Raw genomic sequence first — 26,097 nt, forward strand, 5'->3', positions numbered from 1 at the left:
GCCCAGTCCAGCGCTCTCAGATGCTTCCGGCCCCCTTGGTAGTTGCTGTTACTGGGGCAGCTGCAGTCCTGTGCTAATGGGTACAAGGTTCATTCCCTCCGAAGAGCAACCTCCTCTACAGAGCGCATTGCCTAGTTTCTAGGCCAAATCCTGTGTCTCTAATCCTGTTTGGGAACAGGATGGAACAGGTGACGAACCACAATGGAATCTGATGCCAGAAACATTGGCTTCCACTGGAGAGTCATTCAAGGAGCATGGCCTACTGACCAAGTCAGGAAAAAGCATTACCTTCCTCTGAGGAGACGGCAGGTTGATCTTCTAAAGAACCATTGTATATTGCTTGGACCCCATGCTAGGAGACCTTTTCTAAGGCTCCTAAAGGAAATATTTCATGTATTCTCACCTAAATTTTCTTTTACTTTGTTATCTCAGCAACCAACTTTGTGCAGACCTGAAAAAATAGGCACTTAGCTTACCCATTACATTATGATGCCCTTCTTCTGAGTGTGCATGGAAGGGTTACTTGTTAAATTAAGACGCCCTTCTACCTATGGCTGTCCATGGACTGTACTAGCTTTCTGCTTGTTTTAAATTTCTGTAAACAAAGCTTGTTTATGTTAGGAAGGTAATTTGGATTCTAGCTGTGTTTTTCCAGAGCCTTTAGAGTGGAGTGGCCGGGATGGCATGGATGGGATGGAACCTGTAGAACTGTGATCCCCAAACACCAGCCCATAGACTGGTACCTGTTAGAAACTGGGCCACACAGCAGGAGGTGAGCAGTGGGCAAGCAGGCTTCATCTTTTACAGATGTTCCCCATCACTCACATCATCACATGAGCTCCACCTCCTGTCAAATCAGCAGTAGCATCAGATGCTCATAGGAGCACGAGTTCTACTGTGAACTGTGCAGGCAAGGGGTCTAGGCTGTGAATCCCATGTCTGATGATCTAAGGTGAAGCTGAGGCTGTGAGGCTAGCACCAGGGAGTAGCTGCAAATAAAAATTATCATTAGCAGAGAGGTTTGACTGCACAGAGACCATAAGACATCAATTACTTGCAGACTCATATCAAAACCATCATTCCTCAGAACCCCTTGGTCTGTGCAAAAATTGTCTTCTATTAAACCAGTCCCTGGTGCCAAAAAGGCTGGCAACCATGCCACAGCATGATAAGCACTGTGTCTAGGGGCAGAACTTGGGCCAGGGACTTTTGACTCTTCTCTTTTGAACATAACTGAGCAACACTCTGTGGCAATGTTGACTAGACATAGAGGTCAGTAGTGTGAGTTCCATCATAATACAAGTCAGAAATCAAGGCATGGGCATTAGACATCAGCATCTGAGTGACTAGCCCTCTCATTCCTTTGCCCCCCAGATTTGAAATACAGCTCTGGCTGCCCTCTGCCCAAGCCCTTGCTCTCAAGTCACACAACTAGCCATGAAATCTTCCTTGCGGTCTCAAAAGGAGCAGAGAGGGAGTGAGCAGTTTTCCAAGGAAAAAACACATAGTCCTTCAGTCCCCCATGTCTTAAAAATTGCCATTACTTAAGATTTAGGAGTTCCTATTTGGAGGGCCCTGTGTGTGGAAATTTTAGTGTGTGATCCTACAGATGCTTCCCTTAGACCATTTGTAGGATAGCAGAATTGACAGTGGATGGCTTTTGTGTCTGCAAGTGAGCGATATTAGACACATGTCTGCATGAGGCTGGCACAGTGGTCTGTAAATTATTAGACACGTGGTCCTGGGAACAGAATGTACACAGGCGTTCAGGCGGATACTGCCTGTGTCTGTTATGTTTGGACCCCATCCCTGTGTTCTTCCCCCACATCCTCATTGTTCCCTCAGTCAGGGAAGAAGGAACCAGGACATGGACTTTCATCTGCAAAATGAATCTACTTACAAAAGGGTTCTCAGGAGAAGGGAGAAAGTTAATGGTTGTGGTCCAACACAAAGGTGGAAAAATAAATGTCGTATGCAGAAGGCAGTGACCTTTCCTTCATTTCCTTTCATGGGAAGCCACAGTGGCTTGTTCTAGAGAAGTCATTGTTTTCATTGTTCATTTAATTAGAATCCCAAACTGTTCACCTTGTGGTCTCCACCTTCACTCTCTTTCCTTTGGAGATGCACTTTTTTTTTTTACCCTTCATTCTTGAACTTGAGGGAAGAGCTGTGCTATGTGTGTATTCCTCCTCCTCTCTGAGAGACCCAGTTTCCCCTCTTTCTTCAAGCGTTCCCTTAGAACTTGCCTCTCTGAAATCTATCCTGGCTCTTCCAGACTATTAAACCCTCTGTGGGCACTGAAATATAACTACCATTTTTTTACTTGATTTTCTTTTCATCTAAATGGAACCCAAAAACCATTGAGAAGAAGAGACCACAGCCAGTTTTCCTAAGGGTACCAAAAGGCTAATGAACAGCACGATCCCATTGCAAGATTATCAAAGAATGTATTTTCATTTGAGGAAGCTTCATGCATTCTGGGTGTAGAATTCTAGATAATCCATCACAAGTTTGGCTGAAGCTTCTTTTCACACTACCTGTAGGGAGAAGATGCTTCCCAAGCAAATGAACAGAGTGAACATAATGTGCAAAAAAGGTTTAATCTATTAAATATTGTAAAGAACCTGGCAGATTAGGACCAAATCATTTGCTTGCAAACAGAATGTTTCTTTTATGTTCCTGAATTAGAGTCAGTATAACGAAGTCCCAAAATGAGTGCTACTGAGAATTACCAGAGTTGGTTTTGAAAAGGGAGGGAGTCCCTTTTGGGCTGGATCTCTGGGGAAAGTCTTGGGGCAGAGGGAAGATCTAGCCTTGGCCTGTGAAAGGTAGGCACACTTGAGATTTGAAAGAAGTGGCTGTGAAGCCATTCCAGGCTGAGAAGTCACAGGCACAGCAGTGTACAGACGGGATGAACTATGACATGCACAGGGCCCTGAGAGGAGCCTGTCACTTTGGTGGTGTCCAGTCTCTGGGACAGTTCATTGTGGATGTGTGAAATGGGAAGTGAGGCTGAACAGGTGGGGACCAGCCAGGCATTCAGTACCCAGGGGCAGTTATGAAGACCCATTGCATTGATTAAAGAATCAAGTCCTTATTTTTCTAGTAATAAGTCCAGTAATAGAGATTTGAATTATTAGAATGGTTTTAACCCATCGGAGTAGAATCTTCTACACATAGCAATGAGATAATCAACAACAGTGGTAAGGATTCACCCCCAGCTCGTGTGCACAAACTGCTTTCTAACCCTGAGGATTTGGAGATGATGGCCTGTCATCAAGAGGGCAGCCTCTGTAGTGTTTGGGTGGACACTGGCTTTTCCCCATAAAACTCAGTCACATCCTCAACATCTTCAGCAGAGGAAGCACATAGGGAAGAGGCTGAATCCTATCTTTGTAATTACATCAGACCCTAAAGTGGCCTTTGTTACTCACTGTCAGTCACTTCCTCTAAGTCTGCTGGGAATTGGCACACTTTTACCAATGCTTAGGGTTTTCTGGTAGCTTATGTGTCTGTGCACAACTGGGTTCCAAGTGCCTCGGAACTCTGAAGTGCGTGAGTATCTGTTACCATGTGTATATGATCACTGACTTTAAGTATGAAGTCACAGTAGCTGAGAAAAGATTTAGCAGGAAGACACTTGGATAACCATGGCCTGTTACTTTAACTGTAATTATTGACTTGCTGAAATAGACTTGTATTGCCAGACACAAATGCATTTGTCTTTCATCTTTTTTTTGGTACTTTATTTTGCATTTTATTCATGAATATGTATCTTCGGAGATCCATTTGGATTTCTTATTCATACCACAGAAAGTCTAGGAGTATGCTGATTTGCTGATGAACTAAAATTTGAGTTTGAAGTAAGTCTTTGTGGAAGTTTTGGCAGAGTTTAGTTTTTCTGATGATTTGTTTAGTATTGGCAGTTCCTGGAGAGTTTTCCTTCTTCACAGAGGTGTCAAGACCCCTTTGGTGCTGAAGTATGCTGAAGCCTTAGCCAAGACTGAGTAAGAAATTACTCTGATGGCCATGGAGATCTTGGCCCATTTAGGCAGATGAAGAAAAAAGTGGTACAAACTGTGCCTGGTTTAAGGAATCTTACACAAGGATGTTTGAAGACATCATCAAGAAGTTGATACCTTTAGCTGTTAAACAGAACAAGGCAGAGGCAGCAGATCGTCAGTTAAGGCTGTCAGGCAGCTGTGATGCATCCGTTGCCTCATTTGTCCAGAGAGGCTGGTTCCTGAAAAGTTATTGCCTCTGAGCAGTGAAGTAAATGTTTTAATCCATAGTACGATACTGGTGAGCTACTGTTGAGGTTATGGCAAGACATCAGAGCTTCCGAGTTAGTGATCTTCTCATTTAAACATCTGCTTCATTCCTATCTCAAGTTCTGCAGGCACCATCCAGGGGTGGGCCTTGGCTAGAAATAGTCTATAGTCTGGAGAGGAGATAATTTATCATTTATTTGTGCAGATAGTAAATATTCAGCTGGTTGCTGCATTGTGAGAGTTCTTATGGCCTTTAAACCCCAACAGCATCTTCTGGCACATTCCTACTGTATAGCGGGACAGAGCTACAGCACACCCTCACCCTCTCCGTAGAAGTTACTCGCTGCCTGGAAGCTGCCAATTACACCTACTGCAGAGCCTTGCACTTTTCAGGCTTTTCCCCCAGTGCCATCCTCTTGCTTCCAACTACCCATTCCCAAGATCCACAGGCGTCACTCAGTGGACACTCTGTATTGATGCTTACCGTGTACAGTGCACTCTTCATGACACTTCAGGAGTAGGGGCTAGAGAAGGGATGCAAGCAGAAGCCTTGGCTGTCCAGGCTGTGGTGAGGAGAGGAAATAGCTTCTCTCTAAGAACATAGTAGTGTGCCAACTATTGATGTGGCTTATAGAGAAAAAATAAGTTTTAAATGTCAATTAGTTTTTCTCTATTCTCTTTGAGAATGTGGCCAAAGAATGAGTCTATAGTAGACTCATGGTAGATAATGACATGACCTTCGGCATGTAACATGACAGCTTTTAAGTATCGACATTCTCTAATAGGAGTTCAGATTAGTCTGTTGCTGATTGTGAACTTGCTGTGTGGTGTTTGACAATTTTCTGATGCATCTTTAAACTCTTCTACTTAGATCTGCCTCCATCTGGAAGGGAATGTGATGAGCTCAGCTAGGGAATGAGGACCACACAGTGGTGGTCACTGGGGGGAAAATGTCCTCTCTGGGGAGGCCAAATGAACCAGGATGGTTTTCATATGGAGAAAACTGGAGACTGTTTAAATGACAACTTTCAAGGATGTGAAACTACAGACAAATAGCTATCATCATAACCTGAAAGGAGAATTATAAGCCTTCTTTTAGGGTGAGTTGTAATTTATTTTTATGGAAATAAAATAAGTTAGGATAAAAAACATCTATATAATGTAGCTTAGAAGATAACACACCCAAAGGTAAGACATGGAGTGAAGAATAAACCTTTCGAGATACCGTCCCACTGTATAATTCCATATTAAGCTGATGACATAGACAGAAATGTAAGCCATACATGTAAAATCAGTTAAATGAACTTTAATTAGGTCACACTGGTATAATAAGCTGAACAGAACTTTAGCTTCTTCATTTAAAAACTGTACACACTGCTGCTGAAGGAGCCAATGGAAGTTAAAATTTTTAACATTGTGTTGATCTAAGGACGTCACATATTTGGCCCCTCGTTAAATTTAGTATAGGTTACCTAGCGATGCAAAGGTGGTAATTTCTGCCCCAAATCTCAAAGTAAGCTGAGGTTTTGGTACCAAATTAATTTCATGCAAAAGATTTGAGAATTCAAATTGGGAGGTGTACTTATTGGCACGCATCCTTCAGTAAATTTATTCTCGGCCTAACACTAACCATTATCTATCCATAGTACCTGTTCCCACCACTCATTTTTTGAATACAATGTCTTTACCTTCATGTGAAAGACACATAGTGACATCCAGTAAAACTGAGGAACGACACTCCACAGTGTAGGCACCAGAAGGTTGGATGAGCACTTAGCTGCCTCCCTGAGCCCCCTGGAGCAAAGTTCAGTGGCTGCCTTTAGTTTGCTGAGAGCGGCAGCTTCTCTTTGTGTAGAGTCATGGCTCAGTATGGTATTTACGGTGTGGCTTTATCAGAGAATCTCTAGACCAGGCTCTAAATCTGAAGGACGCAACAAGCAGATGGAGGTGTGCAGACATCATGGCCCACTGAGTTTTGAGAAGAGCTAACGTGTCACTAGTTGTTCCTTGTCTCCTTGAGAAAGTTTGTCCTCCTGTTATGTTGCAATTTACACGGGAACTGTCCATGGGGAATTGAATAACAAAAGCTGAGGATATCAGCCGCTCATCTAGCACGAGAGGCTGAGGTGTTTTATTTCTTTTGTTCTGAATCTTTATCAAGGCTGTGCTATGAAAAGACCCGCAGGGAGTTTTCTTAGGAAGAAATCATTTAACACAAGTAACATCATTTATTTTAGCAATGATTCACAGGCTGCTGCATAAATACTAATGATGTGCCTAACAATGTGTTTGTTCCACTTTGGAATTCCCAGCAGAAGCCGTGGAGACAGTTGGCTTTCTGTGTGAGAGAAGCTGCTCTTACCACACGGCGGGATTTGAGAGTCAGGTTTCTGTGTGAGAGAAGCTGCTCTTACCACACGGCGGGATTTGAGAGTCAGGTGCACCTGCTTATTCTCCCCCAACCCACATTGCCTTAAATGACCCCAGACTTAAAAGGAAAGGAAGAAAAACAGAGACATAACCAAAAAAGAGAGCAAAGGGCAGCGCCTGTGCCTCAGAGGAGTAGGGCGCTGGCCCCCTATGCCAGAGGTGGCAGGTTCAAACCCAGCCCCAGCCATAGAAAAAAGAGAGAGAGCGCAGGGTGGGTGAGATGTTGCTAACCATGGCTGTCAGTACACACAGCAAATACTTGGTTATTTCCACTGGGAGTAGAGAGAGGTCATGTGATGCATATTTAAATTAAAACACTGAGTAGGGACCTTCGTCAGGTGCTTTGAATACGAAGACCTGGTTGTGTACCCTTGGGGTATTCGTAGTCTGTAGATGAGATAGCACTTACAGATAAATAAAAATGCAAAGTAGAGAGTGACCTTTATTCTGACATATGCAAAATGTGATATCCCACACTGAAGGCATTGGGATGTGAAGATAACCAGGACTTGGGGGCTGACCTTGGGCCTTTCCATCTGGAGGTGCTACAGCCATGGAGAGTATAGCAAACTAGCTCCTTTTCTTTCTGTCCTCCCTACTGCCCTCTGGTCTAAGCCCCTGGTGGCACCTCTCTCCTGGACTATCACGATAGCAGCTCCAAAGGGGCTTCCCTGCTTTCATGCAGGCTCCTGCTGTGATCTGTTTGTCTATAGCAGTCGGAATGTGTTATTTTAACACTAGTCGGATCCTGTACACTCCTGCTTCATGTTTGCAACGCCTCAGTGCGGGAGAGTCTCTGGGCTCTGCACTTTCACCCCTTCTGTCCTTTCCTCGGGGTGTTTTGCCACCCTGGTCTTTTCCTGCCTCTTGAATTTGTCAAGCTCTTTTCCAAGCTTTTCCTAAAGCTCTTTTGGCTTCAGCACTCTTAACTGTGATGCCCAAAAGGCTTGCTATACTTGAAGAATGTCTTCAGGTTTATATCAGTCAGGCTTCTCCAGAAAAACAGAACCAGAAGCAGAACCAATAGGAAATCTCTATCTATCTCTATCTCTCTCTCCCCCTCTCTCTCCCTCTCTTCCTCTCTCCTTCTCTCTCCTTCTCTCTCTCTCCCTTTCTCCCTCTCTCCCCACTACACTAGATAGTATATGTGTGTATATACATGGAGGTTTGCTATGACACATTAGCTCACATGATTATGAAGGCTAAGAAGTGAGTCCCAAGACCTGTCATCTGCAAGCTAGAGAAGCAGGAAACCCAGTGGTATAATTCATTCTCAGTTCAGAGGCTTGAGAACCGGGGAGCTGAAGGCATAAATCTCAATTGGAAGGCAAGAAAAGATAAAATGATCATCCTCACTCAAGCAGTGAGGCAGAGGAGCAGATTCCTTCTCCTCCTTCCCTTTGTTCTGCCCTCAGTAGATTGGATGGTGCCCATCCCCATTGAGAAGGGCAACCGACTTTACAGAGTTCACCAATCAAATGCTAATCTCCTCCAGAAACAATGCTCAATCTGGGTTCCCCATGGTCCGGTCAAGTTGACATATAAAGTTAACCATCACAGAGTTTGTCTGGATTTGGGGAGTAGTACAATGAAACAAGGAAGATGAAGACAGAGGAAAAAGCTATTGGGTTTTATCATTAGGGGGGACTTTAATTTTCGTGGAGCAGTTTCTGGAGAGCGTTGGACAGAGAAGTGATGGTTTGAGGGGTGGGTGGGTAGAGAAGCAGCAGTGGGAAGAAGCACATGACCCTCTTTCCTCTCACCACACTTCTCAAGAGAATGGGTAAGGCTTGGGGACCGGCCTTGTCAATAAAAAACTCTTAGAAGAAAAGAAAACATCAGGCATTTTCACAGGCAGAGTGGAAAAATTCTGAAAAGAGCCAAAGGTGGGAGCTTCACCTAAGAGGGAGAGGAGATTGAGGGAGAATGTTTCCAGAAGAGATGGGGCAGGAAGAGGACCATGAACTCAAGTGGAGTTTGGCAAATAAGACATTTTCAAGCCCCACAGGTAGACTTTTGCGAAAGCAAGTGTCAGAATTGCAGTGAATAAATACAGTTCCACGTCTGCATATTACTTTCCATAGATACTGGGTGGTATGATTCTGCCATTGACAGCAACCTTGGAACGCACTAGGAGGGGCAAGGCCAAACTATCCCTGTCAGGGTGGTGATTACAAATCAGTGGCAGTGAAATCCATGGCACCCCTATTGAGGGATCCTCAACCCTGCCATGATTATTATCATTATTATTATTTTATTTTTTATGAAAGTATAACTTACATATTGTAAGGTATACAAATCTTAAGTGTGAAGTTCAATGAGTTTTTTTACGTGTGTATAAACCCATGTAATGTCCCCCCCATCAACACATAAAACTTTTCCAATACCCCAAAAGGCTACCTTCCACGTCTGTCAAAGGTCAGCTCTACATTTTTATATATATACACCATGAAATCATCACCACCATAAAAATGATGAACTTGTCCACCCCTGAAAGTTTCCTTCTACTCCCATGTCATCCCTTTCTTGTAGCCCTGCCTGCCCCCATCCCCAGTGTTCCCACATCCCACCTCCCGTGTGCAATTTGCTTTCTGTTCTGTAACATTAGTTTGTATTTCCTAAAATTTTATATAAATGGATGCATCCAATAGATATTCTTCTTTGGTCTGCCTTCTTGCAGTCATCTTAATTATGTTAAGACTCACCCATGCTGTAGTGTGTATCCATAGGCCCTTCCCTTCTATTGCTCAGGAGTATTCTATGTACAGATACACCACCTTTTCTCCATTCTTCTGCTGATCAGTGTTTAGGTTGCTTCTAGTTTCTGGATAGTACAAATAAAGCTGTTCTGAATATTTGTATACAAGCCAACACTTGGTATAGTCAATCTTGTACGTTGAATTTTCAGTAGGTTTATAATGGTATGTTAGTAAGGTTTTAATTCACATGACCTTAATGACTAATGATGTTGAGCATCTTTTCATTTGCTTATTTTCCACCCACATGGTCGTTAGTGAAGTGCTCGTTCAAAATGTTTTGCTTATATTTCAAGTTGGGTTGTTTTCTTTTGTTGAGTTTTGAGGTTTTTAAGTGAATATTCTCAATGTATGTCCTTTATAAGATAAGTGATTTGCAAATATTTTCTCCCAGTTCATGGCTTTTCTTTTTATTCCCTTAAAGAGCAGAAGTTTTTGGTAAAGTCCATATTAATATGTTCTTTTATGAATTTGTGCTCTTAGTGCCATATGTAAAAGGTCTTTGCCTTGCTAAAGATCACAAAGATTTTCTTCTTTGTTTTCCTCTAAAAGTTTTACAGTTTAAAGCATTTACATTTAGACCTGTCATCCTTTTTGACTTCCTTTTGTGTGTGGTATAAAATATGAAGTTCCTTTTTTTTTTTCACGTGGATATCCTGTTGTTCTAATACCAGTTGTTGATAAGACTCTTCTTTCTTGATTGCCTCTGTATTTGTGTTGAAATCTGTTTTCCTTATATGTTCCGGTCTTTTCCAGGCCTCTCGGTTCTGTCCATTGATCTACGTGTCTGTTTGGATACCAGCGGCACATTGCCCTGATTAGTTTAGTGTCTTCATCTGTTTGAGCTGCTATGACAAAATGTCTGAGACTGAGTCATTTATAAAAGACATAAATTTACTTCTCGTGGTTCTAAAGGCTGGAAAGTCTGAAATCAAGGCACTGGCAGATTCAGTGTCTGGTGAGAGCCCGGTCTGTGCCTCCAAGATACACATAGCCTTCTTGTCACATCCTCTAGGGATAAGTGCTGTGATGCTGTGTCCTTACATGACAGCAGGGCAAAGAGGCCTAGCTAAGTTCCCCTCAGCCTGTGATAAGGGCACCAAGCCCAGCTGTGAGGGAAGAGTCATCATGGCCAATCACTGCCTGAAGCCCCCACCTCTATATACTGTTATATTGGGGATTAAATTTCAATGTGAATTTTGGACGATACACAAATGCTCAAACCATAGCATTTAGTTTTGCAAGTCATGTAACTCTAAATCTTTCACCTTTGGGTTTTATTTTTCCAAAGTTGTTTTGCTTTTCTAGCCTTTTGAATTTCCATATGAATTTTCATAAACAATTTGTCGTATGCTACAGAAAAATTTCTGTTGGAATTTTGACTGAGATAACATTAAACCTATGGCTCAAACTAGGGAGAAATGAAATCCTAATAATATTGAGTCTTCTAACCCATTGCCATGGCATGTTTCTTCATTTGAATCTGTAGATTAATTTAGGGATTATTACCATCTTAACAATGTTAAGTTTTCCAGTCCTTGAACATGAGATGTTTTTTCATTTATTTAAGTCTTCAGTTTCTTTCAACAATGTTTTGTAGTTTTCAGTACACAAGTCTTATACTTCTTTGGTTAAATGTATTCTTAATTATGTCATTCTTTCTGATATTACTATAAATGGAATTTTTTTCTTTGTTGGATTATTAGCTGTTATATTAATCATGGTTCTCCAGAGAAACAAAACCAATAGGATGTGTATAGAGAGAGAAAGAGAAAAAGAACTTTGTTTTAAGGAATTGGCTTATGTGATTATGACTGGCTAATCCAAATTTTATAGGGTAGGCTGGAAGTCTGGAGACTCAAGGAAGAGCCAATGTTACAGGTGAAGCGTGAAGACCAGCTGCTGGTAGAATTCGTTATTGCTTCAGGGAGATCAGTCTGTTGTCATATTCAGGCCTGCCCTTGATTGGATGAGGCCCACCCACATTAAGGAGGGCAATCTGCCTTACTCAAAGTTTATAAATTGTTTATTAGTTTCAATCATTAATCTCATCCAAAATCGCCTTCATTAAAATATACAGACTAATGTTTGACCAAATACCTGGGCACCACATGGGCCAGCCAGGTTGACATATCCATTAGAGATGTGACTCTTCTATTATCTTAGTGGTTGGTTTAGGTTTATTATATACATCTTTAACTTAACATACTCTATCTTCAAGTGATATTCTACTATTTCATGTATAGCATGACAGTATTCTGATGGTTTGCTTCTATTACTCTCATGTCAAACTTTGCAGTTACTGTCATACATTTTACCTTTTTTGTATGTTATGAACTCCATACTACATTGTCACTTGGTAGGCAGGACTGGACTAGAGCACTGCTCTGTCCAGAGCAGCGGTTCTCAACCTGTGGTTCGCAAACCAGAGGAACTATATTAAAGGCTCGCAGCATTAGGTCACTAGTGAAGCAAGACCTTTCTGTGTATTCTACTCAACACCACATGAATCTTGAGGTTTTCAGGTCCGGCTGGTAGAAGCAGGCACTATTGCCAGCCCCGTGTGTCCTGTATTCATTTTAAGTGATTCTTTCTCTCATTTTACATGGGTTTTTTTACATTTGTGTGGTGAGTAGTACTCAGGGGAATACTCAAGGCCTGACAACTGCAGACCTTTGGAGTTCTCTCTCTCTGCAGTTCTCTCCTCTCCAGAACTCTGTCCTGAGGATTTTAACCGTCTTGGTCTTCCTGGGCTCTCAGCAATATCTTTTTACCTTGGGGAGTCTGCCAGTCTCTCCCTGGGTTCTTCCTTCCTGCATCACAGCCTGGAAACTCTTCCAAGCAGTATATTAGTGCCATCATAGGGCTCATTCATTTCCCATTTCCCACATATCAGTATCCTTCTTTGCTTGATATGCAATAACTTGGAAACCATTGTTCCACGTATTTTGTTGACTTGGGGTTGCTTCAGGCAGGAGGATGGACCTAGCACTCATTTTGATTGGATATAGCCACCAGGTTGAAAGTGCTGGGTTATAAAGTATATACATGTTTCCCTTTAGTAGAGATTGCCTATTATTACCAAAATTCAGCTATATTGATTTTCACTCATATAGTGGATCTTGATTTGAACCAAAACACATTACTATGTTTTACCCCCAATCTCACACAGTGTAGAGTGAAAGTGGTGGCATATTCTTAGTGATATTATTCACTTTTTTGGAACATCAGTAACGTATCTCCTCTTTTAAAATGTATGGTTAGGAGCTCCAAGTAAGGGGTGGTGATGTGAGAAGGGAGGAGAGCAAGAAAGCAGAAAAATCTCCCTTTGCTTGACTGATAATGGTTATTATATTTGATAGCTTGAGCCTGATAAGTAGTAACACTTTTGAATTTAAAAAAAAAAAAAAAGACTGGTGATATTCTGTGTTTAGTACCTGGTTCACTAGAAAATTCTCTATCTGCCACTCTGTCTCCTTCAAATTTTAGTCTTTTTTTTGGAATTTCTTTTCACATTGAAGGAAAACCATATCCACATAATGACATAACATCCTTCGATGGTTCTTTTCAACAAAATACATTTATGAAAGCTTACACTCAGGGATGGGTACATGATATCAGGCCCTACCTTCACCCAGTGGTGACTGACTAGATGCCCTTCCTTATAACAGGAGGGGGGAGGGAATAAGGAAGTGGAGGCTGCAGACAAGGTTCTGTCTCTTCTCATTGTGAAGAGCCTGTGAGCTCTGATAATTTGTAGCAGCTATTCCAGGTAAAGTGCGCATTGAATTTCTACCAAGTATGGCCTTTTCTCGAAGTGAGTTGCTGGTTGGCCTACACTTTTCATCATATGATGCTTAATATTAAAGGAAAACATAACATTAAAGGAATCTCTTTTTTGACGTTTTTAGTTTTAAACTTTGAGCTTGTCATGTAGAGATTGAATACATTCTTGAATCAGGTAGCTGTTTCTTTAATGCCTTTGTTTTTTGAAACTCTGTTTGTAAATCTCTCCTAAGAATAGATCAAAAATGATGTTTACATCTGTTTCCAGAATTGAGGAAATAAGATCAGAATAAGACTTTGTCTATAGTTAACCCTTCTGCTATTTTCTTCACATAGTAAATAGGCAATGTTAGATTTAATCTCCCACAGAAATAATCACAGTTGTCACAATTCTGGGCATTTATTCTCTTGGCTTGGCCTGTTAATTTGTTTGTTCTACAGTTACAATACATAAATCAGACATATGAAATATAAAGTTGAAATAACTAATGCTAGCCAGGTTTTATAATTCATTGGGTGTTTCCCCTTTAGCCAAAATGCATGCATATTGGTTTTTTTCTGCATATCTATAGGGAAAAGTCTATGAAAGTCAAAAAATCAAACACAACGGGACTGTCAGATTGCAGAATCTCAAGACCGGAATCATATTTTCAAGGAGACTGAAATAAACATAATTTAAGACAAATGCTGCTAGAGTAAAGATTGCAGAAAAAGAGATTGATGGAAGAGCTTTCAACCCCCAAATTCCTACCCTCCTAGTCTCCTGATATTTCTATGACTTCTTGGCTATTACCGTTTTCTGTACTCTTACTGGTAGTTCTCAGGATACCCCACTTTTACAGTAGGGAAAATGATTGAATCCCTCAAAATTGTGGCTTGATTTTAAAACTGAACAATTGAGCCCAAAATAAATTTTTGATTTGTTCATGTTTCTGGTGGCCACAAGACGGTTCTTTTGGTGGAGGAGACATTCATTTATTCACCCATCTTTCATGCCTGTGAACATCAGTTAGCAGGTTATAATACGGAGGACATCACTGTCTTAGTCTGGGGGGTGGGGGGGGGCAGTGGGAAACACAAGCCTTCTGGGAGGTAAGCTTCCTGATTCCAAGTTTAAAATTTAATATTCCAAAACCACTTGTGATGTACCTGAACCTCTCATTTACTTGAAAACCAGAATACCCTTTCACAATAAAAATCCACATATTTTTATAGTTTCTAAAAAGTAAAATTATAAACAGGGTAAAGAAGATTAAAATTAAAAAGGACTGAATCTTTAAAGTACCACCTAGATCTCATATGGACCTGTGACATTGAAGTTGCACATTCCAAAAGTGATGCTGCTTCCTTGTGGGTGATTTGAATTATTCAAAGCAGCTAGTAATTCCTGTGCAGTTGGTGTAGAGACATCACTTGCTCTATTACGGTATAGTTAACTATTCTGGACGGGTTCTGTGCCTTCGTATTAAAAGCAGCCTTCAGATAGAATGTTTGATGCAGGATGTTTTTATTCATCGCTTTCTACTGAAAGACTGACTTACCTGGACTTCTCTACAAAGGAGTTTTCCATACACATGATCCCTCTTTCAGCATCCCTTTGGAGAAATTTCCCAGACTTTCCATCATCGCCTTTATTTCTTCCCCCTCATCCTGCTCCAGTTTGGAGTTGAGAATGTGATATGTAGCCTGTGTACTTTGTTTAGAGATACCAAATAAGGAATCTTTTGTATGGAAAACTTCTTTCTTTATAATTATCCCTTCAGCTGACTGAAGAAGTTGGCCCCTGGAAGCCTTGTGCACTGATTCTGCCACTTCCTTCTGCTTTAGGGTGAATGGAGCAGGGACAGCTGAGAACCAGCCTTCATTCTACCCCACTGGCTTGGCGCTCGTAACTGAAATGCCCCCATTTTTCTTGTTCCTTGAACTAAACACACAAACACACATACACACAACTCTTCTTCCTTAAAATATGAGGATTTAAGAATGCCCTGTCAGGCCCATTTGGATCTTGCCGGGACTCTGGCCAAAGACCCCCAGTACCTGAGATGGGAAGCAGGGAGGGGAGGAGAGAGGGAGGGTCGCAGAGCCAGCTCATGAGTCAATCTGCTTTGGGAGCTGTGGGTTGTACAGCCTGGGAGCCTAAACATTTACTGCGTCCCTAAATTATAACACACTGAGAAATAGTGTGAGAAGTAAAAGATCAGTCCTGTGTGGGGAGCACCATGCTCCATTTCCCACTAACTACAGCAGAGAAGACAATAGCCTGTTCTGAGAGCATTTGAGGTAACAAGCTAGATGTTTTTGTTTTTACGCTTTGTAAATATTCAGCCATCTTACCTGATAAAATTGCTGATGCAGGCTCAGGCCTGATAGGTGCGTATTTATTTCACATGGATACTGTGAAATCTACCTCCAATTACCACACATTCAACTTTTGGAAGAGCAGTAAATAGAAGACTGGCTGCAAATAATCCTTTCTCACCTTGACCTGTTAGACTGTTTCCCTTTCCATAGCAGTGCCCAGAAGGCACGCTCGTCTTGTCTTTATTCCTGAACCCACATTTCAGAGGACATCTTTTTTCCTTTGTCATTCACCTCCCGCACAGCCAAAGAGCATCCCTGATAAGGTTCTATGTGAACGATACCTTTTGTTCTTTGCTCAAAACTATTTGTTTCTCGTTAACATTCCTGTTGAAGCCAAAATGTCTGGCCAGCAGAGCAGAGCAGAGCACTCAGGCACACCACAAACTGCTAGCCTTCCAGGAACCATAAGCCAGTTGTAGGACGGTGCCTGATGGAGGTCTAGGGTATCCTCAGTATGTGGGTATAGTAAATTCTGCCCTTCAGCTGCCTACCCTCAAAATCAAGCTGGAGGGAGGATCCAATTTGTCCTCCTTCAGCCCCTCTTCTTTTTCTTTTTCTTTATTTTACGTGTAGAGAAATAGCTGCCTTCAGTTATAAGATGATTCCATTTAAGTTCAACATGGACAGTAAATGTACAGAAGTACCACACTATGAGATAGTTGAGGATGTAGAGGTGGTAAGTAATCATTTTATTTATATGCTGATTCTCTCCTTTAAAATAACATTTTAAAGCTGAGGCAGATAATGTGTATCTTAGGCAGAATTGATTTTCCCTTTCAGAATTGATGAGAGATGATGCTGTGAATAATGAGATTACAGCTGAAAGAGGGTGGCTTTTTGAAAAAGGCGATCTCTCAAGCATTGGACCTTGAAATGGAAGAGCAGCCTCTGAGTCACTGGCAGAGTATTTGCTCTTCTCACAGCTTGCGTAACATGCAAATAACTTGCATTTCTCTTTCCTTTCTCGATGTCCTCTTCCCTCTTCCACCAATCCTCCCTTCCCAACTTGTTGCAGGACCAGTTTTAATATAGCGAAGGTGGTACTTTATTATTGCCTGGCTTACTGGTTTATAATTAAATAGAATTATCTGATTGGATACAAGAAGTCCACTGGATTCCCCTTTTTGATTATAGCCAGGTGTCCGATTAATTTTTATAAAATGTCTCGTGGAAAGGCCCTTTTTAAAAGACCTCTCTAGACCTTTAATTCATGAGGGAGGTACCTTTAAGTAATGACGGTAATGATATTCTGGATATAATGGTTTATATCACTGCTTCTTAACCATAGCTGAGATGTAGTATGACGTCTGCATGAAAGCTGAAGGGGAGGCATGGGGCCATGAAGACCACATTCTTTTCTCAGAGCTGATAGCAAAATGACCTAGATTTGGCTGACCCCATGCTTCTGCCTGCCTCTGATGCCACCACAGGAAGCAGGGGATTAGGCTGGTCCTGGGTGCTCTGCAGTGTTACTAGGGAACATCATACCTGTTCTGCCTTTTTAAATAATGCCTCTGTATTTGTCTTTTGCTTGTGAATGATGAAAGCATAACATAAATGCCCGGATTATATGGCCTTTCAAGTTATTCTAAATATTGAATTTGGGAGTCGAGCGCATAGGGGTAATTGGACCCATAGCACTGTGATATTACACAGTGGTTGCATTCCCAGGGTGCGCTATCAATTAGCTTTCCTTTGGAAGGAGAAGGTAAATTACTGTTTTGTTCTATTTTTATAGACATCTGGTATTTTGAGTGACTGACTTATGTTTTATCAGCTATTGACCCCGAAATCATGATTAAGTGGTTAAGCCCTGGTTTCTTCAAGTGTGGTACTCAAACAGTCTGGTAGTGGTGTGTTTGATTTCACAAGGGGAACGGCTTTGTTTAATTCTATATGATGTGTATATAATAATGTAATTTTAAGGCACCTGCTTCAAAATAGAAAGTAGGATGTTGGAGATAATAACAATAAACACAAACCAAACGAAACCAAACCTGGCTCATTGCCCAGGAAAACTAGCCAGACTCTAAGAACTGGGCTAAGAGTAACCTAATAGGGAAAAAAAAAGACAGAAATGAACAGAAATCCAACTTCCTCCCTTAAAAATGCCTGCCCTATGGCATGACCATGTTGAGAAATTCTGGGGGGACATTTGTCATCGTGGGTGGGGTTCCTGCCTGCCTCATGTCAGTGAAGAACTTCCAATGGAACTTGCCTTCCTAAAATATCAATTCTGCACATGCCGGGTATATAGTGTTTGTGTTTGAGCTTTAAAAATGCTGTAAACTAACTGGAAACAAATGGACCAAAAATAAAAACAGGAGTTCATAACTTTAACTAGCGTTAGAAGGAAAAACCTTCATGTTTCCCAGATACTTAACTGTCGTATGATTTACATAAACAAAGGAGGAAATCCTCTGTGTGTGTTTAGGGGTGTGTGTCTAATACAGGAACCCCTGTTTCCTGTTATTGAAAAGCATTCTTTAATCTTTTAAGCACATTTTAGGACCTACATATATTCCAGGTGCGTTATTTTCTTTAACGTTAAAATATAAGAGCAGGGCATGACCATTTGTGTCATAGGAGACGCAAAAAATAAATGAATCAAGTGAAATCGATGGACAGAGCCCTGCACAGATGGGTCATATTGCCCAGATTCAGTTAGGGAAATAGTTATTCCGAATGGGACTTAGCAGGATCGGAGCCTGTTAAAGAGAGCCCATTTGTGAATAGAAGACTATAAAATTTCCACTGACTGTGGATGTTAAGGGGAGGGTGACGTCTTAGCCATGAGAGTAAATGTAATTCGTGTGAAATATTCAGAAGCTCTGAGCCAAATATAACTGAAATAATAAGTAATAAACCAAAGCATTAGTTGTTGATAAAAATAATCTTTGCTAAATTCGGGTTAGGAGCAAAAGGAGAAGATAGTTCTGAGGCCGTAAAGATATTGTCAGTGGCAGGAAAATAAGGTTGTCACGAGAGCAAAAGGCGGAGCGACCACCTTTTCTCCCCCTCTCTGGGTCTCTCCTCTCTTACTTTATTGACCTAGACACTGAGACTGCAGTAGACATGGTGGGATACGTAAACCACAGAGTCTTCTTAGCACCGATGGTGACTAAAGCAGGTGCTTTTTGTCCTTCATCCTTTAAGAAACCTTTTTGACATCTATTGAGCAGAGTTATTTGAAAATATGGAATCTGTGGGGTAATTTGAGACAGAGAATGACTATGGCAGGGCTGCCTAGTCTTCAGCAAGGCCATGAGTAGAATCGACTCCGTTACAGCCAGTGGTGATCTCCACTTTCCTACTTCCTTCATTGCATCCTTTCTATTTAAACTCACTAATTCCTACAGCCAGAAGTCAGGAGGAGCTTTTAGGGAAGCCCTTCAAAGACCCTTACCTACCTCTCCACTTTTGAGTCTCTAAGTCATAGAGTAAGTAGACCCAGATATATTTAGGGAGCTTCTGTCCTGGTGCCTGAAGCTTGGAAAGCTCACCATCAGTCTGAGAGGTGATGATGTTCATCTTCAGCACAGAAGTTGGAGGAGGAACTCACTAAGGCTGGGAGGAGAAATTGTCCTGATAATTGTTGTGGTGACTTGAGGAATTTGCATGAGAAGTATGCCCAGAATGCAGGATACAATCAGAATTAGATGCAAACTAGATATGAAACTAGATACAAGGATATAAACAGAACTGGACAATTTATAGAGCTACATAGTGCGCGCTCTCTCTCTCTCTCTCTCTCTCTCTCTTTTAGTCAATTATTATTTCATGTCACTGAAACCTGAATTATTTACACTGAACTATAAAACTAGAAATAGGTCCTGTAGTTCTCTGAGGGATCAGTAACCATCTTTTCCTTTCAAAATCAGCTTTCCTAATACACCCTACCTGATGCCTGTCAGCCAGGCACTCTTCTTTCCTGGCAAGCTGTCAATCGTGCCCTTGTAGCCTCCCATAAAGGTGCTTAGTAGTTTTCAGTTAAGTTGTTTTCAGTTTGAACGGATGAAGGCAGAAATGGACCGGCCCTTACAATTGTAGCTCCGTTGTAAATAATTCGAGAGTGGAGATTAGAACTTCTTTCCTTTTGTGTTCACCCTTCACACATATTCTCTTATAGTCTCTCCCTCCCCCTCAAGGCCCACGTGCTCAGAAGGGTTCTCGCAGAAACAACACTGAATGAGAAAACAAGCCACCAACCTGCAGATGCACTGATCCGAGTGATCTTTTCTTGGCAGTGACAAACAAGAAACCCACGCAGGCGTCCATCACGAAGGTCAAGCAGTTCGAAGGCTCCACGTCGTTTGTTCGGAGATCACAGTGGATGCTCGAGCAGCTTCGCCAGGTTAATGGTATCGATCCTAATAGGGTGAGTGACTTGTCTAATGCTGAGCAAGGGAATTCTCTTCACAGGCTGACTCGGGTTGACCTTGGTAGTGGTGCTGGTGGTGGGTGGGTTGAATCATTCTTAACAAGGCTATTTCTCTGTTTCAGTTATATGACTAAAACTTCCTGATGCCTGTAGCTTTCTTATGAGAAATTACAAATATGTACATCATGTTTAATGAAGGGACCTAAGGGGATACATAATGAAGAAATGCTACCTCCAGCAATGTTTGCCAGCAGAGTTCAGATAATCGTATCCATGGTATCAGTATGAAAAGACCGTGTTCATCAAAGCTCCATTTATCTCCTAATGCACCACCCAACGGCAAGGTCTACTTACCAAAAATCCAATAAATGAATAGTACCTTAAAAATTATGTATTAAAATACTATTGGATTTAATAAGAGAAGTACTTTATGATTCAAAGTACATCCCCTTCTCTCACACAAAACAATAATGAAGAATAGTATTTTATTATATACTAAAGCAATAAAAGGGAATCTTTTCCTACAAAGTTTAGGGGCAAGATTAATATAAGTCACTGCTGAGAACCTGAAGGAATCCTTTTCCCATGTAATTGGGAGGAGATTATGTGGTCTGAGTTCTGGCATCTGTCAGTGTGTATTTAGGCTGCCTTAACGTCTATGATACCAGCTACCTAGGGACATCTATAAATATGGTAAGTTTTAGGATTTGCTTGGTAAACAGAAAATTGTGTCCTCTCAAAATGCTTAGATGCTAATAAAGATGAGCCTTATGATTGAATCAAAGTCTTTGTTTTAGCTTTTGTGAGTCTTTTGACCAGGGATAGGCTGGGAGCAGTAGTTTTTACAGATCAAGATCAGTAGTTTTTTCATTATCTTTTGCAGGATTCTGCAGAGTTTGATTTGTTGTTTGAAAATGCTTTTGACCAGTGGGTAGCCAGCACAGCCTCAGAGAAATGCACCTTCTTCCAGATCCTCCACCACACCTGCCAGAGATACCTCACAGACAGGAAGCCGGAGTTTATTAACTGCCAATCCAAAATTATGGGAGGTGAGTGGACATTTGTGGGACTTTAGTCGTCCTGTTTCTTTACTCTCTTCTTTTACATAAAAAATCAGGTGTTCAACAGCATAATTAGAGGCAAAAACAAGAGAAGAATCAGAACAGCATGAGAACCATTCTAAGGTCATTCATTATACGTTAATTCTAGGCAGGGTGATGTTTTCACTCTTATCCAAAAGCTGGTCCTTTTGGAAGAAATTAGCCACTTAACTAAGATTACTCATACTACAGGAAAGAACCTGTCCCTTTATTAGGAAAACCTTTTAGTTTAGTTTCTTTACTACCTTTTCTATAATTCCTTTGCAGAATACAGTTTTCTGGATTGCTTTTTCCTTTTATATCTCAAGATGTTTTATAAGTATTAATATAAAAATCCCAACAGATGCTATCCTTTTCTTTCAAGTAAGAGCTCATTTAGTCCTTAAATGGTATATAGAGCTGAGTTAGGATGAGTGCGACTAGCCAGCGCTAAGGGTGAGTGACAGCATAGTGAGAAACAGCTAGAGGTTGCTTTGCACATTTCTTGTAGGTGGCATTTCTTTATAAAAGAATTGAAATTATGCCAAATACTGTAGGTAAAGCTTTGCCAACTCTGAGTTGGGAAAAAAAATATTGGCCTTTTCACTGAGCTGTTATCTTGGTGGGTTTTGTTTTGGTTGATTTGGGGGATTTTTTGAGACAGTCTTGCTCTGTTGCCCTATGTAGAGGGTGGTGGCATCATCATAGCTCACAGCAACCTCAAAAACTCCTAGGCTCATGTGATCCTCCTGCTTCCACCTCCTGAGATAAGGAGACTACAGGTGCATGCCACTGCACCCACCTAATTTTTCTGTTTTTAGTAGAGACATGGCCTCACTTTTGCTCAGGCTGGTCAAACTCCTGAGCTCAAGGATTCTCCTGCCTCAGCCTCCCTGAGTACTAGGATTATAGGCATGAGCCATTATACCTGGCCTATTCTCTTGGCTTTAAAAGACTTTCTTTTTAAAAATGCACCATCTTTGTCTTAATGAAATGTTAAGTGAAGATCACATTAAAGACAGCACACCTCTCTGGGGGGGTGTAGTCTTTCATATGGATACAGGGCAGAATCCACTGTTCTGTCTTAACAACTCACAAACATACTGTTATTTTGCCATTAGTCTGCTAATTGTCGTGTGGAGAAGTCACTGTTCAGTTCTTCATCATTATCCACCAAAGTGTTGGCATTTCTCTTAAACAAGAAGTTGTTTACATCACAAGCACCTTGAAAGGTCTTCCTTCGGCCTTGATGCACACTCTTATTATTATAGATTTTTTTCAATTTAATCCTAGAAAAATACAAGAGGTCATGAGTGGTGCATATTTTCTTCATATCTTGTGGCTTGAAAGTGAAAAATATTAGACATGACCTATTTGGAAAATGTAACGAGCTACAGCTCTCTGTCATGTCTGTGCCACCAGTGCTCTCAGATGACTCTGGCTTTGGGAGTCTACCCTTAACAGACTTGGCAGAAAATCGAAGCACACCAGGCTTGGGACCACAGATGGCTGCACTTTCAATGACTAGAAAGAAAGTTGGCCAAGAAATCCCAGGTTTCCCTCATCCCTCCTCAGGTGGGCTTTGCTCCGCCAGCCTGGGATCAGAATTGTTTGATCCCACTGTGAAACATTTTCCGGATCGACATCCACATAATCAGGAGCTTGCACATGTAGGCATGTAAGCACCGTTTCCTCCAAAAATAATGTGACATTATATACTTGAAACTTCTGTTGTTCTTGGAGAAAGACTCCCATCAAACATTCTATTTCTTCATATTCCATCTCGAGCAGCATGGCCAGTACCAGACCTAGAGTCATGGGAACAGCTCTCCCATGCTGCTCTCCCTCAGCATGGAAATGCAGACAGAGCAAAAGGGCCACAAACTCACTGTCCTTGCAGGGAAATGGGGTCCCTCCTTCCTGCTGAGCTTAGGGATGGCTCTGCTGACTCTTTTCTTCCTCTTCCCAGAAGGGACTACACTAGACAGTCCCTCATCCCTGCTTCCTCTACGGCTCTCATTTCTTCTCTGAGAATGGGTCCTTGCATACTCACAGTTACTCATCCCCTACACAACAAATAAAGACTAAGTAGCTACTACCTGCTAGTCACCATGCTGTGTCCTAGATACGGAGAATAATTCTACGTATGGTCCCTCAATAGACCCTAATGGCCCCTACCCAAATCCTAGACTGACAGACCCCTACTATGTTCATTGACCTTCCTGAATATCCTCACACTGCCCCACCTGACTGCTTCTGTCAGTCATTGACCTAGTCCCTTGGGTTTCATTCATTGCCTTATGAACCCCAAATTATGCAAAGTTAAAAGTGGAACCCATATGTCCAGTGTTTCAAATTGTGTGTTTGTGTATTGGATAAAGCTAAAGACAAGTTTCCTGCAGTAAGAAACAAAGAGACCAAGGGCCAGCATGGGCTCTGCCTCCTGCGACTGTGTGTGTATGTTTCCCATCTTCTCCAGACCTCAGTTTTCCCAGGTGTGATGGGAGGTGGTTAGAATTGAGGATATCTAGAGTGTCTTTCAGTGCTATGATTTTGAGAATATGTACTTCCAAATTATAGTTTTATTGTGTAGGTTAATTGCTTCTTAACTAAAGAATCAAATAAAAGATTTAGTGCAGTTAAATACTGACAAGTTTTGGCTTCCTAAGGAAAGCAAAAAAAGTTTGAATTAAAGATGTTATAATTTGTTGGCAGTACACATGTCCTTAACAAATGCAGCCTGTCTTATTTAAGCAGTTGCTTATTCTCTAAATCAGTTGTGCCAACACACCCTGGAAGATTAGTGTGCTGATTAGTCTTCCTTTCTACCAGTTATTACAGTTGTGAAATCTAAAACATATGTGATTCTGGGGTCACTACATTCTGACCTGTGTAACTTCTGGGTGCCTTCTGCATCTTTAGCAAAAGAAATGTGTTCCCAGTTTCACAATATCTTTTGGTCAGTCTCTTCTTTATAGTATGGGCCACAAGTCCTAGACACAATTGTTTTTTTGTAAACATACAATGCAGTAGGAGAGTTTTGTGATTTTAGAGAATTAATACTGGTATTGGTGTGCTGCCCTATATCAGCTTCCATATGTATGTTATCTAATTTAATCTTTATAGCAGCCTTTGGAAATACGATTTATTATCTTCATTTTATAGAGAAGGGAACAGGATTGGAGATTATTAAATAGCTTATATATCTAGTTAGTAGTAGAGATAAGATGCCAACACTGACCCACTCCACCATGAAAGCATCTTCCTTAAGTCCACAGAGTGGCACACTTTAGGAGACACCATGGATGTTGTCTTTGTTATGAATGGTGCCCCTGAATTAGGCAAAAATTGTTGGAACTATTTTAGCTAGCACATCCCTAGGTATTAAAAAAGAGAGGTAAAAAGAGAAGATCAAAAGTTATGGATAGTTTTAACTTTTTTATAGTTCTTTTTATAGTTGTAAACATTTATTTAAAATAATAACTCTTAATCTATATGTTCATCCTAAGAATTGAGTCACCAAAGACCTTTAAAATTTTCTTGCTTTTTGTTATTTGTTTCTGTCCACCAGAGCTTCAGTAGGTTAAATAGATGAAAGCATGGGGAAGATGAAGCAGCCCTGGCCACCCACAGGGCCTCCCAGGTCCTCTAGGTCAACCTAAAGTAACCAGAATCCAGTGTAAAGAGAGTTTATTCAAGTGTACAGGTTGAAGGCAGGCCCGCCCAGGGAGCACATATTCCAAAGAATAGAAGTCAGTCTCTAAAGCATAGAAATTTGGGATGATTTATTTAGACAAAGCTTAGGAAATTTTAACAAAATTTCAGAGTCTCTCTATATAGGGCTTAATGCATAGTTACATTGATCTGATCCATGAAGTTAGTCCTTTTCTTTCAGGAAAAGAATGTTTAACATTTCACACTGAAGATTCTTGTTTGTGGTCCTTGTTCAGATCACCTTCTGATCTGAGTGAAAACGGGATAGTAAAGGATGCAGTTAATCTATAACGTAGATCAGTGATCAGAAGGAGGAAGTGTGGGCTCTGGTCTTTCCCTATCATTTCCAGAACAAGACCAAGGAGATAGTTAAGCTATAATCTAAGTAGAATTGCAAAATATGCTACATGACTCAAATTACAGTCACATCTCTCACAAACCTTGAAGTGTTTTTGGAGTTCCAACAGTTTTTAGATTTTGTTTATTTTCACATCTGTATCTGGTCCAACCCTGCTATGGGAAAAACTGAGGCCTGGAAATTTTGAATGACTTTGTCAAGGTCAGAGAACTAGAAACAAATCAACTTGACCCTCACTGACCAGTTCTCTGATACCAGTTCTACATTGTGTTAATCATTCAAGTATCTACAATTCCATGCAGTTCTTGTCTTCTACTTATTATATATACCACATGTGACCATATTTTTCTTTTTCTCTTCAGTTGAGTTAAACAAAAATGAAATAGATTCTTTGGCGTGCTGAAAATCTTTCCTCCAAAATGATATTTCCTTGTCTCTAGAGGACACATAGTGATGCTTTGGTCTACTGGTGCAAGATACAAGTAAAGCCTTCAGAGCTACTTGAGGGCCCTCATAAATGGCAAGAGGGGAGGAGGTTAATGAAAAGTGGAGGTAGCTTCTTCTCAAGGCTCTGCCAGCATCTCTGCAGCTGTCTTCTCTTCTCAGGGTTGGAGGATCAGTAGGCTAGGACAGAGTCCTCAAGCCTTGGTCATTGTTCACCTCCCCAGTCCACCTCTCTTTTACTTCATTAAAGATCAGTCACCTTTCAGAACTACAGCGCCATTGATTTAGTTTCTGGGTCCCTAAGCCACATAACTACCTATAGAGATTGAAGGCAGAGGCACGGAACTAATTCCAGCTGCTAAAATGGGAGATGGCATCACAAATGATAGCGGACTATGAAAGTAAAGCCTCAGGTTCACATAGGGTGGGTTTACTTCTTCTAAGACGGTGCTTTTGTTTTCTCCATGTTTGATGTAAGTGGAGATGATGTTGTACTGCTATACTTGTGATAACA

General features: G+C 41.1%; 1 protein-coding gene across 2 annotated transcripts in view; it reads left to right on the plus strand.

The window, feature by feature from the left end:
• Nucleotides 1-26,097, plus strand: part of STXBP6 (syntaxin binding protein 6) — a 254,299-nt gene that overhangs the window by 181,580 nt on the left and 46,622 nt on the right. For both annotated transcript variants that reach the window (XM_003791994.3, XM_023514407.1), the window contains exons 3-4: nt 19,855-19,985; nt 20,872-21,037. In XM_003791994.3, the coding sequence (XP_003792042.1) occupies nt 19,855-19,985; nt 20,872-21,037 (297 nt within the window). The remainder of the gene's footprint in view (nt 1-19,854; nt 19,986-20,871; nt 21,038-26,097) is intronic.

Source organism: Otolemur garnettii, unplaced genomic scaffold (assembly GCF_000181295.1).
Source record: "Otolemur garnettii isolate 467f Iridium unplaced genomic scaffold, OtoGar3 scaffold00052, whole genome shotgun sequence".
NCBI lineage: Eukaryota > Metazoa > Chordata > Mammalia > Primates > Galagidae > Otolemur > Otolemur garnettii.